Genomic DNA, 14,251 nt, shown 5'->3' with positions numbered 1-14,251 from the left:
TTTTCAAAAAATTAATTTAGTTTCGAGCTGGAAGATACAAGATTATGGATTTCTTTTACCTCTAAAGTCAGAGCTGAGCCATCCGACTGATTACGACATAACTAGCTAACATTTGGGTAGGCAATAAGTTGTATAGGCTAGAGTTGCTACGCTAGCTTTTTGCGTACGCAAAGTTGGACGCCATTTTGGATGCCGGCGTTACACCGAAAACTGCGACCTGTCAGATTGTGCCTCCAGATGGCGCTGACACAACTTTCTAAAATGTGTTCTGCTCCACAGCTAGCCAGAAGAAGAGCGTTTACCGCAAGTAGCCTAGAATCCAAGAGAATTCTCTATTTCAATACATGCGTCTCAACGTCTAGCCACGGAGCTAAACCCAAGAAGGAGAAGGAGGAAGAGGAGGAGGAGGAGGAGAACGGGGAGGAAGCATCAGCAGCAGAGTGACTCTGTCTTGCACTGAAAGCAGTGGGCTACTGTCAAGTTTATGGGTGTGTTATCACAAATTAAGGAGCGGCGCATCAAGTTACCGTGACAACGCGCTGCACCACGTACCAAATAGTCCGCTTTTTGAGAAATAAGCTAAGATAAGAATAAAGTACTAAAAACTGATTGAATATTAATTTCATTTGTAAGTGTCAGAGGTCAGAGCTCTGTCTCCCCCTCTGGTCACCGGCAGGAGCCGTCCCCAGAGTTCTAACCTCACTACATCTCCCAGCATCCCCAGCGCACACTTCCTGGATGCAGCCCCCCTGACTGTCATTCACTCATCAACCAGAGGATACTTAACCTCTGCACTGAGATCAGCTCAGTACGAAGTCTAGTTTGTGTCATTCTGCCTTCCTTACCGAGTGTTCCTGATTCTGTTTGGCTGCTCCGACCCCCGCCTGGATCCTGACTACCCCGTCTCTCCTCTGATGCTCTTATAGCTGCTACTGACCTCCCCGCCTGTCTGACCCTGGTTTAGCTATGTGGACTCTAAGCTGAGCTAATAAACCTGCTGCATTTGGATCCAGCCGTCTGCCTGTTCCTGGGACAGGAAGTGACCATAAGCGGGTTAACGGCCTTCGAAGCGGCTCATCTGGACAACATTTTGTTTAGAGGCATGAGGTCAAATAAAGGAATAAGATGAGGATGAAGATGAATTTGAAATGATTTTGTGTAAATTATGCAATTTGGAATGTAGGCTATGAATATGCAGATGTCCCACGTTGATCGCAGGGATTACGTTGTAAAACAACCCGCCATAGGTGAAAAGTAGGATTATAGAAGTTTTAAGACTGTAAAATACTTTTCTCAGACAAACATGAACATGTTCACACTTTTCTCTTTTGTTTCAACCCTCAAAGTTCAGATCTTCATAGAAGAAAAAGAAGACAAGGATGGGATTACAATCTGAGATTTGTGTAAACTGATCGCACAGGAGACACACAGACGAGTGTGATTGACAAGAGTCTACAGCCAATCTGGACGCAGAATGCACAAGGCTATTAAAAAAAAAAAAAGGGGAAAAAAACAAAATTCCCTTGAAAAAAAAAACTAGGAAAACGCAAAAAGTGAACCGCGACATAGCGAAGAAGCCCTGAATCCATTTCCAATATATTCTCAGTGTTTTGCCACGGAAAATAGTAAAATATCATATTAACATTTTGTGTTTGTATTGATTCATAATAATAAGTTGTAATTATGATTATTTTATCTGACACAATCAAACAAATGTTTTGACTTTTGTACAGATTACTAGAACAAAAGATTATATAACATGAAAGTGTAATGAAGTGGAAACACCTAAACATAAAGTCTTGCACTATTTTTTTAAATCCTTTACAGCCGTCACACCAAGGCAGACATTATTACCTTCATGTTACATCCCAGAAAATCTCCTAAGAGAGATTTAACTGCACTGTTTTGAACAACAGAGACTGGGTTAAGTTAAAACCTCTCTGTGAATTAAAAAAATGTGAATTTTTCAACCCTTTGCAGCAGAAACAAAGAGCCTGTCAGTCCTCTTACCCACCATTGCCATGACGACCCCGTCAGAGAGCGTCTGACTCATATTTGCACTTTACTCGCATTGTGGCATTTTAATAATACTCCTAATCTAATGTCCCGTTTTCTCCCGTTTGTGAACCGCTCTGACGGTTTGTAGGTTTTTCTCCTCCGTCTTCCTCTTTGACTTTCTCGCCGCTTGAGCACATGGGGGCTCCGTCCAATTACCCAATAATGATGAATATATCCCATCAGACACTGCCTGCTGAACTGTAACCCGATTTCAGCGTGACCAAATGGAACACCAGGAAATCTGACAGTTGACATTTTAAATTTTCATTCAGGCCAATCCATTCTGGCTGCACGCCGTTTTTTTTTCCCCTCTGCTCCCCGTCCGCGGCGGGTTAACCGCCACCGCTGACAAAGCGCCGTGAGGCAGGGTGGCAGCGGCGCCTTTAACATTTCCAGGCGACGCAGTTCCTGCTGTGTGCGGACCCCCGAAGCATCGCAGCCTCCGTTGGATGGACCCCCCCCACCGGGTTGGAGCCGCGGGGCTTTTGTCCTGCCTGTGTCCGCACACGTGATCTATGCTTCTACCTCATGCGGATGTCTGCTCTTTACTTCTGACTGTTCAGCAGAAATTCCCCGCTGAGTCCGTCCTCACATCCCATCATCCGTCTGTTTGCCTGCTCTCTCTCTAGCTTACGGCCCCGCCTCAGACCCCCCCAAGATAACATTAGCACTGCAACACAAACGTCCAAACGAGCAACAGCCGTCCAGTTCTGATCCAGATTCCAGCTCAGACCAGCAAAACAAAGACGTTCATGTTTGTCTGCAGGTGGAGGATCAGAATGGAGCAGAGCAGGAAGTATTTACTACGGTTGTGTCCAAATTCCTTCCATACTCCCTTTATAGTGTGTTCTCCAATATACAAGTCCAAAATCCAGAGCCCTAGAAATTTCCCAGAAGTCTTTGCGAAAAATCAGCGTGGATCGATGCTCACTAGATCAGCTTGTATAGACCATGATGGATTGCGTCAGAACAATGAATTTAAATGTATTTTTTTAATAAACCATCAATGTTATTATTTTCAGAAGACAGTGGACTCATAAATAATCGTCGCAAAACGCTCATAATGAGATTTTCACTTCAATCAATGACGTCATATCCGCTGTTTAAAAAAACAAAAACAAAAAAAGTAGTGAGCGTGGCGTCTGAATTGTTTACTACATGGTACCGTCTCCTGATTCACAACATCATACAGATATATTCAGAAATGCAGTTTTAATCTTGCTTTTCTTTGTATATGTCCTTCATCATCATCATCGAGTGGGTGAGGGTCTTTGACTGCTTTTTGTGGCTTTCCCGCTCGTTTCCCTTCCTCCTGCCGTCTCTCTTTGCAGCAGCATGAAGGCTCTCTCCTGATTTTGATCAGCTCTCCTCAAACCCGAGGTGGAGCTTTAGATTCCCCAGGGCACAAACTGATGTGAGCATCTGTCTCCATGGCGACAGGCCCTGCTTTCTGTTGGGTGGGCTCCTTTGCCCCCTTTCTCTCCATCTCTGTCAGTGTTTTCTTTTATTATCACATTCATCCTACCGCTGTCTCTTTTACTCGGGTTGCCTCACCCGTCATGGCAGTTTAGCAGAAGCAGCTCGCAGAGATGCTTTGAATTTTCCTCTCTTCACTCAGAATCTCCCTTCCGGTTCGTCCACTTCTGCTGACGGCAGGCTTAAATCGCAGGAGAGGCCGTTAACAGAAATGCAAATAAGACCTCAGTTTCTTCGTCAAGTGACCTTCCGTGAGTTGGCAGGCTCACAATGCCTCGGCTGCCTTTCTGGGATTTGTCCACATGCAGCAGAGGAGTTGCCGTGTCGGCAGTTTCTTTTCAGAACTGGAGTCATTTCTCCACAGACGTCAGTGATTGGCGGTTCAATCACACAAATGTGCGCTGACGCGTCAGACGGAGGCGTAAAAGGTGAACGAGGCAGACGCTGATTCAACACGATGCAGTTTAGTCACTGCGGCGTTTCATTGAAGAAAAGTGGAGACCGCCCCATCCCCCATCCCAACCGGACTAAAGCTGTAACCAGTATCCGAATACTCGGATACTTCTCCAACTGTTCCAGAAAGTACAAATATTCGTGACGCTGATTCGCGATCTTCTTAAATATAGTAGAGTAGAGAAATATTTCACTTCAGGTAAAGTCATTATCGCTGTAAAATGTGAGAATAATGCTGGACATTTAGTTTAAAAATTAAACAACCTGACTGCTCACAGGAAGTGAATGGAATTTTCAAAGTAAAGTAGCAGTGACGGTTTTTCTTTGATTAAAAAAAGAAACTGAAGTTCAGTTTGGTTCAAATTTATTCAGAAAAATGTTTTTTTTTAATATAGTCAACAATTGGAATAAAGAAATGTGATCAATATTTAATTAGGGATTCAGTAAACCCTTGTTTTTCGCGGGGGTTACGTTCCAAAAAGAACCCGTGCTAGGCAAAATCCGTGAAGTAGAAACCTTTATTTTTTTCTTACAATTAATATACAATTAAACACTCAATTATACTTTGAAAAGAAAGAACAAACCATTTTACAGGCTCAAGCATTTGTTTCACTAATAAAAGGTACTTTAGAAACGTTTTTTTCAACAAATAACTTCTGTACTGTACTGTCAAATAATAAGTTTAATCATCGATGTGAACAAAAGGCTTCAAATTGCAAAGATTAGCCCCGCCCACCGCGACCCGAGTAATTGGATTAAACGGGAGAAAATTTCAAATGATTATGAAAAAATACAAAGTACAGTGGGACAAATAGTGACTCAGGTGTATTTCACTGCTGCATCCTGACTCCGCTCTGCAGTGTTTTCTCCTATTGAAGCCCGCGGTGCAGCTGTGTTTGTTCGGGACAAGAACATAGTGATAGGCAGTTGTTGTCGCTCTTTTTCTATGGGTTTTAGAGAAACTCGAAATTGCAAGAGAATTTGCACGTACGTAATGTAAATTTGGCAAACTGTTTTACGTACCTGTACATATTAAACTGCAACGTTATTGACGCACAGGTAGAGAAGAAGCGGAGTGACATTTTAGCCAATCAGAATGCAGAACACAATGCACGATGCAAATCCGTGAAGTAGCGAAACCGTGAAAAGTAAACCGCGTTATAGCGAGGGATCACTGTATCCCAAAAATCTGATCAAGGTTGTGACACGTGACTTCCTGCTGACAAAAACATGGATGACCACCAAAAAGCAGCCAAGAAAGGATATAAAGAAGAAAAAAAGTCGCACTGGAGAACACTTTTTGGCGTGCGACGCTTTGGAAGAGACGCAGCACTCACAACAGGCAGGATTCCTGCATCAAATCTACATCCCCTTGTCGGCATGCTTTTCCCAAAACGTTTTCATAAACTAGACAGACGCGTGTGGGAGGAGCTACCGTCGGCTAATCACTACATGGAAGCCTTGACTGCATGTCTCATTTACATTTATGAAGAAATCTGGTTTGTTTAGTTGACATAAAGATTTGTAATTTCATCTCCACGTCTGGGTTCATTTTTTTGTGGTGATCTTTACCATCTACTGCTGTAGCTGCGTCTGAATGACGGCCGCCGTCAGCAGCACGCCTATCGTCGGAAATAAATCGACTTGAAGTTTGTTCATTTCTGATGATGGACACTTTGAAGGTCATTATCTCACTTACACCATTTTCCCTTGTAAAAGAAAACAATCCATTTTTAGTTCTTTATTCTTGTTTTTTGTTTTGGTTTAAATCACAAAAAGCAGACCAATTGATGCGCGGCGTGATGTGTTGTCATGGTAACAGCCAAGCTGGCATCGACCTTGACTGCAGCGGTAAAGGACAGCTATATCTATGCTGATGGTCACGATGGGTAAAATAAAGCATCAGATCAGAGAGAAAGTTCACGTCTTACCGCTTGTTTTTGTCCAGATGATGAAGATAAAGGTTGTTTTAAAGAAGCCGGAGTAGTGATACAGAAGATTTAAGATAGGTGACCGGAACTACTTTTTTAGGTGTACAGTACCACTGTGCAGCATCACTTTTTAATGCACACCCAGCAGCCAATCAGAATCGAGTATTGACTCTGACCATAGTATAACAGGAAAATGAAGGAAATATGATCAGATCAGATCCACCAGATTCTCACTCAGGAACATGGTAGTTTAGGCCCAGATCCTCATTTGTTGGCGAGTGACGCCATGACAAAAACCCTTACACTGTTCGCAGGACAGTTTTTTAAAATGTTTGTGGAGGATCCCCAGCCTCCTTCTTCAGTCTCTTCCCACTGACAAGGCGGGTTGATTTAGAAAACACGTCACATTTTTTACATAAAACTTTACAACAAGGTTAAAAATAAGCATGGTGGATTGAAATGAACTGTTTTCAGCTGATCTAGGGCTTTCTAGAAGTTTGTTCCAGATCTGTGGACCATAGAAGCGTAATGCAGCTTCTCCATGTTTTGTTTGGACCCTAGGAACTGAGAAAGGACTGGATCCCGATGACCAGAAGGTTCTGGCTGGTCTACACAAACCACAAAACCTGACAACTTTACTGGAAGAACTTCCTTAAATTTGCATCCTTCCGTTTTTCCAATCATCTCTGTTACATCCAGGTTGCTGTTTGGGAAATCTGCGCCGCCTTCTTCTCGGATCTGGACACTATTCAGGAGGGAAAGCAGCCCGTGAAGGTCCGGACGGCGAGGGCGAGACTTTAAAGACCCTCAGCTTCACCCGAGGCTGTCTGGTGATTGACAGCAAGCAGGGATAATCGTCACGCCTCGGGGCGCTCATCTCGGTCGACATTACAGCAAATAATGATAAAAAGTGACAGCTTGACAAACCCAAATTAAGCTGTCACTGCCGTGAAGAAGGTGACGGAGGAGAAACACGGCAGGATGAAAGGCAGAGCAGAAACGCCAGCAGATTCCCTCCATCGCCCAGCTTTCTCTCATCACATGATAATTGCTTTTTGCTCGTTTGAATGGTTGTCTGCAACAAACAGCCAAACTTTTTGTTCTTTTCCTCTTTTATTGGATGGTGTTTTATGAGCGGGAAGCTTCGTCTTGGTTCTCCCGGTTGCAGAAACGTCTGATGTGCAGCGCAGGTTCCGATTATCACCCTCCGCCCTCTCAGCGGTGAAGAAGCTGCGAGGAATCCGTCTGCGCTAACTTTGATTGGACACGTCAGAGAGCTGGACGCATCACGTCGCATTTTCACCGCCGTCAGAGCCTGTGGGGAAGCCGTGTTTGGACGCAGTCTGAGGTTCTGAAGCCGTCTCCAGGTTTGGTTCTGAACCGATGAAGTATTGAGATGGTGCAGCATTTCTGCCATTTCCTGTCTGGTTCTAACCATCAGGATAATGACGCCCTAAAGGACGGGTTCATTCTTTATCCCTCCGAGTGCCGCTGACCCGGGAAATTCCCCGCCTCAGGTCCAGATCCTGGCTCAAACGGAACTGGACTAATGAAGGCTCAGAGTGTGCAGTCATGTTTGTGTTATTAAAACCTGAAAGAAAGAAAAAAAACTGCTTCGGAGATCAGAACTCACCCATCACTGAGTCGGACCAGTATGGCCCGGTACAGGTGGTGCTGTGGGCTGCCGGACTCGGGGCCGCAGGGGTGGATGAAGGGGTGGACAGCGGCGAGGACGAAGCCCTGCTGGTACAGCTCCTGCAGCTGAGCGGGCAGCTCCCGCACCGAGGAGAGGCGCAGCGTGGAGGTTCCTCCTGCAGGGGGGAGAGGAGGGTCAGAACCGTTCTCTGGGCTGGTTTGGGTCGGACCTCAGCGTGAGGCTGGAACGCTTCCTTCACGCTGTGGTTTTCACTCTCTACATTTAGCAATACATAAAATAATAAGAGCTTAAACGATGCAAAGAGGTTTATTCGTGTTTGAAAGTAAACATTTGTTTTTCTCATCTTCAGGGGCGACCGTCTGAATCCCTTAGGGGGAAATAATGAGATAAACATCGTATCATAAAGTGTGTTGGAAGAGTTTGACCCTGAACCTCCTGTCAGATCTCTGTCGTCAGTCATTGAGGTGAAGCTCAGACTGCAGCACTGATCTGTCTGTCACCCACTGTTAGCTCCGTCTCCTCCATCTGGACTTTTGTTCAACAGGATCTAAACCAAATCAGGAGCCGATCGCTCGGGTTCGATACCACAGCAGCTGGAAACACTTCCTCCGAATGTCCGACAGCACGGTTTTTAGTCTCAATGAGAGGCATCAGAGAGCTTAGATGGACAGAAGAGAGTCGCCAGGATCCCTCCTCTCTCTCCCCTTATGGCGGGGGGGTTGAGGAAAGGTCTGCTTGTCTGCACAGACTGTCACAGGACATGGGAAACCCTGCAATGGCTAATTAAAGTCAATGAGGCTGCACGGGAGGACAGGCCGGTGGATGAGTGGAGGTTCAGGGGGAGGTCAGAGCGAGCGGCGGCGGCAGCCTGGACTTCCACGCTTTTTTGAAAAATGGTAATGAATAACATTTTTGCTGCATCCCAGCCCCTTCAACAGAGCAGCTACTCAATAAAAATGACAAAGAGGACATAAAAAAACGGTTGTGTTTAGTTGAGTGAGATTAGAAGCCAGAGCCTGTCGTTTCCCACAATGCCACAGCTGTGGGTCAATCCCTACTGACGTGTTGTCTCAGGTTTACTGTCGTTTTGCGTTTCTTTCAACGACTGAACACACTTATATTGACAAAAATCAACAAAACGCCACATGTAGTCAAATAAATTGAACTTTAATTAAAACGTTTCTCAGGTGAAGGTCTGCAACAACCAGCAGGTGAGCTTAACATGTCCGTGGGGGTCGTGGAAAGGTACAGGTGCGTCTTGCAGTCTGAGGTCTTGTATATCTAAAGCCACGTGATGAAAATGGAATATCATTGTCATCCGTGGGGTAAGTGCATCGTTGCAAGGCTAATGAAAGTTCCACACACGGGTGATGCCGTCGTACGGCGTCCTCCTGCCACTCTCTAGTCATTAGTAAGATGTGAGGACTGGATCCCTATTGACTGTGCACAAATGGCACACGCACAGGTTGTGCACGTGATACGCATCTGAATGTAGGACGTCCACACAAACTACACTCTGATTGGCCGATTTCCTCATTTCTAACAGTCAGGCTGCAGCAAGGAGCGTGCACGGATCACGTGAACAGCTCTAATGTGCTCCTTGTACAGTCTGCAGGATTTGGGGGCGAGTCTCACCTACTTCACCCTTACGTGTTGCCTAACTAGTCCCTACGACCTGCGGGCGACAGGTCTCTGTGGGCGACAGGTCTCTGTGGGCGACAGGTCTCTGTGGGCGACAGGTCTCTATGGGCGACAGGTCTCTGTGGGCGACAGGTCTCTGTGGGCGACAGGTCTTTTTGGGCGACAGGTCTTTTTGGGCGACAGGTCTCTGTGGGCGACAGGTCTCTGTGGGCGACAGGTCTCTGTGGGCGACAGGTCTCTATGGGCGACAGGTCTCTGTGGGCGACAGGTCTCTATGGGCGACAGGTCTCTATGGGCGACAGGTCTCTGTGGGCGACAGGTCTCTGTGGGCGACAGGTCTTTGTGGGCGACAGGTCTTTGTGGGCGACAGGTCTCTGTGGGCGACAGGTCTCTGTGGGCGACAGGTCTCTGTGGGCGACAGGTCTCTGTGGGCGACAGGTCTCTGTGGGCGACAGGTCTTTGTGGGCGACAGGTCTTTTTGGGCGACAGGTCTCTGTGGGCGACAGGTCTCTATGGGCGACAGGTCTCTGTGGGCGACAGGTCTCTGTGGGCGACAGGTCTCTGTGGGCGACAGGTCTCTGTGGGCGACAGGTCTATGTGGGCGACAGGTCTTTGTGGGCGACAGGTCTCTATGGGCGACAGGTCTATGTGGGCGACAGGTCTTTGTGGGCGACAGGTCTCTGTGGGCGACAGGTCTCTGTGGGCGACAGGTCTTTGTGGGCGACAGGTCTTTGTGGGCGACAGGTCTCTGTGGGCGACAGGTCTCTGTGGGCGACAGGTCTCTGTGGGCGACAGGTCTCTGTGGGCGACAGGTCTCTGTGGGCGACAGGTCTCTATGCTTCGTTTGGATTTTGATCAAAAAAATAAGAACATCGGTTGAGCGTCATAAAGTTACATTTTTTTTCCACATAAAGATTTTACATCATTTTTAAGTTAAACCAGGTTAAAGTTAAAGTCTTTTTTGTTAATATATTTTAGGTCTAATGTTTAAATTTACCTTTCAGATTACTTGAAATAATTATTGTGTTTGCTGTCCTTAACTTTTATACGTCTTTTTTTTTTTTTTCCAGATACTTTATTTTATATCCTCAATGGGGAAATTCTTCTCTGCATTTGACCCACCCCCTGGGGGAGCGGTGAGCTGCAGCTGAACTGCGCTCGGGAGGCGGTAACGTTAAGGGTCTTGCCTAAGGACCCTCACTGAGTGATGTCAACTGCTCGCCATTGATATGGTAATTGCCCCCAGTACCATTGTTTCTTCCCCTCTGGGAATCGAACCCTGGATTCCTGCATGGCAGCCACCTGAATTTAAAAGAAATGTGCCTCATTGTTTGAAGTTTCGATAAACTGCCGCCCGAAATAGCAAGTTAAGAGTTTAGAAAAAAGTAGAAAAACATAAATGCAACCCCAGACATTCACACTTCTCGTTATTTTGTTGTTTATTGTTCTTTAAACATACTGAAATACTTACTAACAAAGTTTTAATGGACTAAATGTTGTTCTGCCAGTAAATTGTGGGTAAATTGTGCGTTAAAGCAGTCAGATCATGTTCAGTCTGCCATAACAGTGCAGGAACATCCAGAGGGTCTCGTTTTTGGGTCAACGCCGCTCCTGATCACATCAGTTTTTGTTTTGTGTTTGACTGATTGCAGCTGCTGCTGTTGAAGAAGCTGGTTTGTGTGACCTCAGTCTAAACGCCTCCTCAGGTCGGCTGCGGGGACGACTTGCAGAAATCCCATCGTCTGCAGCAGATCTGGAGCTGATGGAGTCCAAACTCTTCCCCGCAGGTTCAAAGAGGAGAAAGAAAAAAAAAAACCAACACAAACGAGTTCCCTTCAGGGTAAACGGGAGCTAAAAATACTCATCCAAATGTTTCAATCAGACGGCCCTGCTGTGGCGTAACGCCGGAGCGTTCCATCTGCAAAAGCGTGGGGGGGTTCAACAATAAGAAATAGGCCGCCGCTGAAACGTTTTCATCTGCTTCTTGGCTGTTTCGCCGTGAAGAATGGAATGAATCCCTCCGCCGTGTTTGGTTTTGTTTTTCCCTCCTTCCTCTGTCGTTTTAGCTCAACATGAACCCACAGCCCCCTCCCTGGAGGGATCTCTGTACGAGCTTCATGAGGTGGGAGAATGAAACTGACTTTGCTCGGCTCACATGGGTAAATAAGGAATGGTTTCAATTAGGCGGTGGGAACGCGGCCGGCGGCGGCTTCTGGAGTTGGCTTTAATCACTGCGTGAGCCGCTAATAATCTCATCCAGAGGCCCTTAAACAAACTCTACATTTCTTTATCAGTCCGCGTCTCATTCGCCTTGTTTGTTGGTTTCATTTCATCTGCAGAGCCAAAGTGCGGCCGACTTCCTCCGAGTCTTGGAATCCTGTTTTCTGAAAAGAGCCGCTTTGTTTTGGGCAGAAGAGGGTGAACGATCTGCCCCGTCACAGCTGCAGATCTCCTGAAGGAGCCGCCGGTCCGTCAGACGTCAGGCTGCCAAATCCTACATGAAGTGGCAGATAATGACTTTATTTGTCTCGCTGAGCCAAGAAGAAATGTATCGCACGAATCAACAAGAAACGAAGATCCCCGCAGTCACAGGGACAAATTGCCTGGTGGCGGTGATGAGTAGAAAAAGGCTTCTGGCAAACAAAACAGCAAATGCCGTGTTTGTTTCTGTGTTTTTAGAGCCACGTTATCAGGAATCTGTCAGAGGAGGAGAAATGTGCTGCAGGATGAGATTTAGCATGTGTTCAACGGTCACTGAAACGACAAAACAAACATTTGACTTGAGCTTTACGTGAAGATCGACTGTAGAAAAAAGACTAGAGAGACAGAAAAATGTAAAGTTAAATCCACTCTCCTTTTTTTATGACAAATTCATGATTTGAAAGCAGCCTCAATAACTGGGAACTAATAGACTCATATCTATATATATAGATGGGAAATGGCGTATACTTTTAGAGCGCTTTTCTACCTTCCTCGAAGGCCCAGAGCGCTTCACACACACATTCACACGCCGATGGCGGCTCCGCTGGCGAACACCGGCCACCAGAGGCAAGCTGGGAGAAAAAGTGGGAACATTAACTGGAGCAGACTGTTTGCAGATTCGCTTTGTCAGAAATGGAATAAGAGACAACAGCTTCATTCTGCATTTCAGGACTATTCTGAGAAAAACCCCAAAACCCTCACTTTCCTGTGTTTTTACTGCACATCTACGTCTTAATTTTTCAGATCAGAACCCAAAACATTTCAGGCTATAGACCCACTTTGGGTGATGAGCAAATATAAAGAACGTTAAGGTCAAAAACGGAATTCCTGACTATGTCTTAGTTCAAATTTGGATGTGAAAGCCACAATTGGCGAGCTACAAGCTCCCTGCTCTGCTCCATTCTGATGTTACTCTGAGCCTGCAGAGCTCTCCAGAAACTATGTCCTAGAAAACGACAAAGATTTTTGAATTTTGTCTAAAAACGTCCTGATCCTAATGAAAAGGCCCCAGAGAACGCTTTGAAAACAGAAAACTGAAGACGACCGGCGTGAATCTTTAAGTTCAGAAGCAACAAACTGTAAAATGCAGTGATTTCCGTCCTTTTAGCTAAAAGCTGCTCCTCATGTGTAAAATCGTACTCGTGTTCCTGAATGAACGTGGTTGCTTTGTGCAGACCAGCCTGCACATTTCTCCCCATCAAAGATGAGTCTGACTGTCAGCTGCAGGTTTCCAACCAAAACACAGATCAGCCTCTGAGTGAACGCAGGATCTAAAAAAAAAAAAAAAAAAGTGTCTGTCAGTCTGTTCAGAGAACGGCGAGCAATTTTCTGTGTTTTTATTATTTCAGTTCCATTACCGCCATGTCAATAACGTGAAAGTAACTACCTTGGCACCACTTACCCAGATGGATTTAAATGCTCCCGACATCTGGCAATTATACATCATGACCCCCCCTGGGAAAGAGTCCACTTAAGGTGGTTTGAATAATTGCACTGAGAGGCTTCTTGATGTTTGGTAGAAAATGGTCGGGTGTCAAACCTTTCTAGTGGAAAAAAGCTGCAGAATCGCGTCCACAGACGTTGGAAACTCAGCATTAAATGAGTCAATGCTGTTGTTCTTGTGTTGCTATGTCAACCGATGTGCTAATATGTCTGAGCACAGACCAGCTCAGATATTTAACTCTCAGAGGAACTTTCCGGTTCCGGGTTACAGCACGGACGCGTGTGGCTCACGGCGGCTGTTCAACTATCTTCAAGCGACTGAAAAGTTAATTTTCTCCAAAAAAAAAGAGAGCCGACCACGGCCCCTAAGAAAAACCAAGCAACAGGTGACTACTAGGACCTTAAAAACGTTCTTGACAAAATCCAAGCTACGTTGTATCCTTTCATGTATTCCTTTCAAAAATGGATTCATGATTTTTCCTAATGAAACATAATCTGCACATATTTTTAACTTCTGATACCTGATCAATTTATGCTATGAAGATTTTTGAAACAGTGTTATGTTATTTTACTGATCTACTATTATTTTTTAACCATATACATGATTTTTATAAGTAACATAATCTGTAAATATTTTGGATAACTGATCTGCATTTGCCATGTTGATTTCTAAAATAGTTAGTTACTAAACTAGTTTTTACATAATAATTTAAGTAATTCATCTTTGTTCATCTTTAAAGTTATGAACCAGATATTGATAAATCATGTAATAAAATGGTTACAGTAGAACAGGGGTGGGATTATAGAAGTTTGCTTCCTTCCACTCCCATTCAAGCAACATTTATTAATATGTTTAATCATCCTTAATTTGATACGTCATTATATGAATGTATAACTGATGATTGTAGTGTTTTTTGTGTATTATTCTTATCTGATTGCTTGAAATAAGCCATTAAAAAAAAGATATTAGCAATATTCTTTACTTCAGTCACAGTAAAGATTTAACTTTTACTTCAATAAAAGAATCCCATTTCACATCAGTTTACCAAAACCTAAATGAGAGCAAACATCCAAATCAAGGCTTTTTTGCTCTTTGGGAGTCCAGTCCATC

The 14,251-nt window shown here is 44.9% G+C and overlaps 1 protein-coding gene across 4 annotated transcripts in view; it reads right to left on the bottom strand.

The window, feature by feature from the left end:
* rftn1 (raftlin, lipid raft linker 1) overlaps nt 1–14,251 on the bottom strand; it is a 262,707-nt gene that overhangs the window by 71,515 nt on the left and 176,941 nt on the right. For all 4 annotated transcript variants that reach the window (XM_023964740.1, XM_023964742.1, XM_023964744.1 and 1 more), the window contains one exon: nt 7,552–7,729. In XM_023964740.1, the coding sequence (XP_023820508.1) occupies nt 7,552–7,729 (178 nt within the window). The remainder of the gene's footprint in view (nt 1–7,551; nt 7,730–14,251) is intronic.

Source organism: Oryzias latipes, chromosome 16, assembly GCF_002234675.1.
Source record: "Oryzias latipes chromosome 16, ASM223467v1".
Classification (NCBI taxonomy): domain Eukaryota; kingdom Metazoa; phylum Chordata; class Actinopteri; order Beloniformes; family Adrianichthyidae; genus Oryzias; species Oryzias latipes.
Note: the sequence above shows the minus strand (reverse complement) of the source record. Positions and strands in the feature narration are given on the sequence as shown.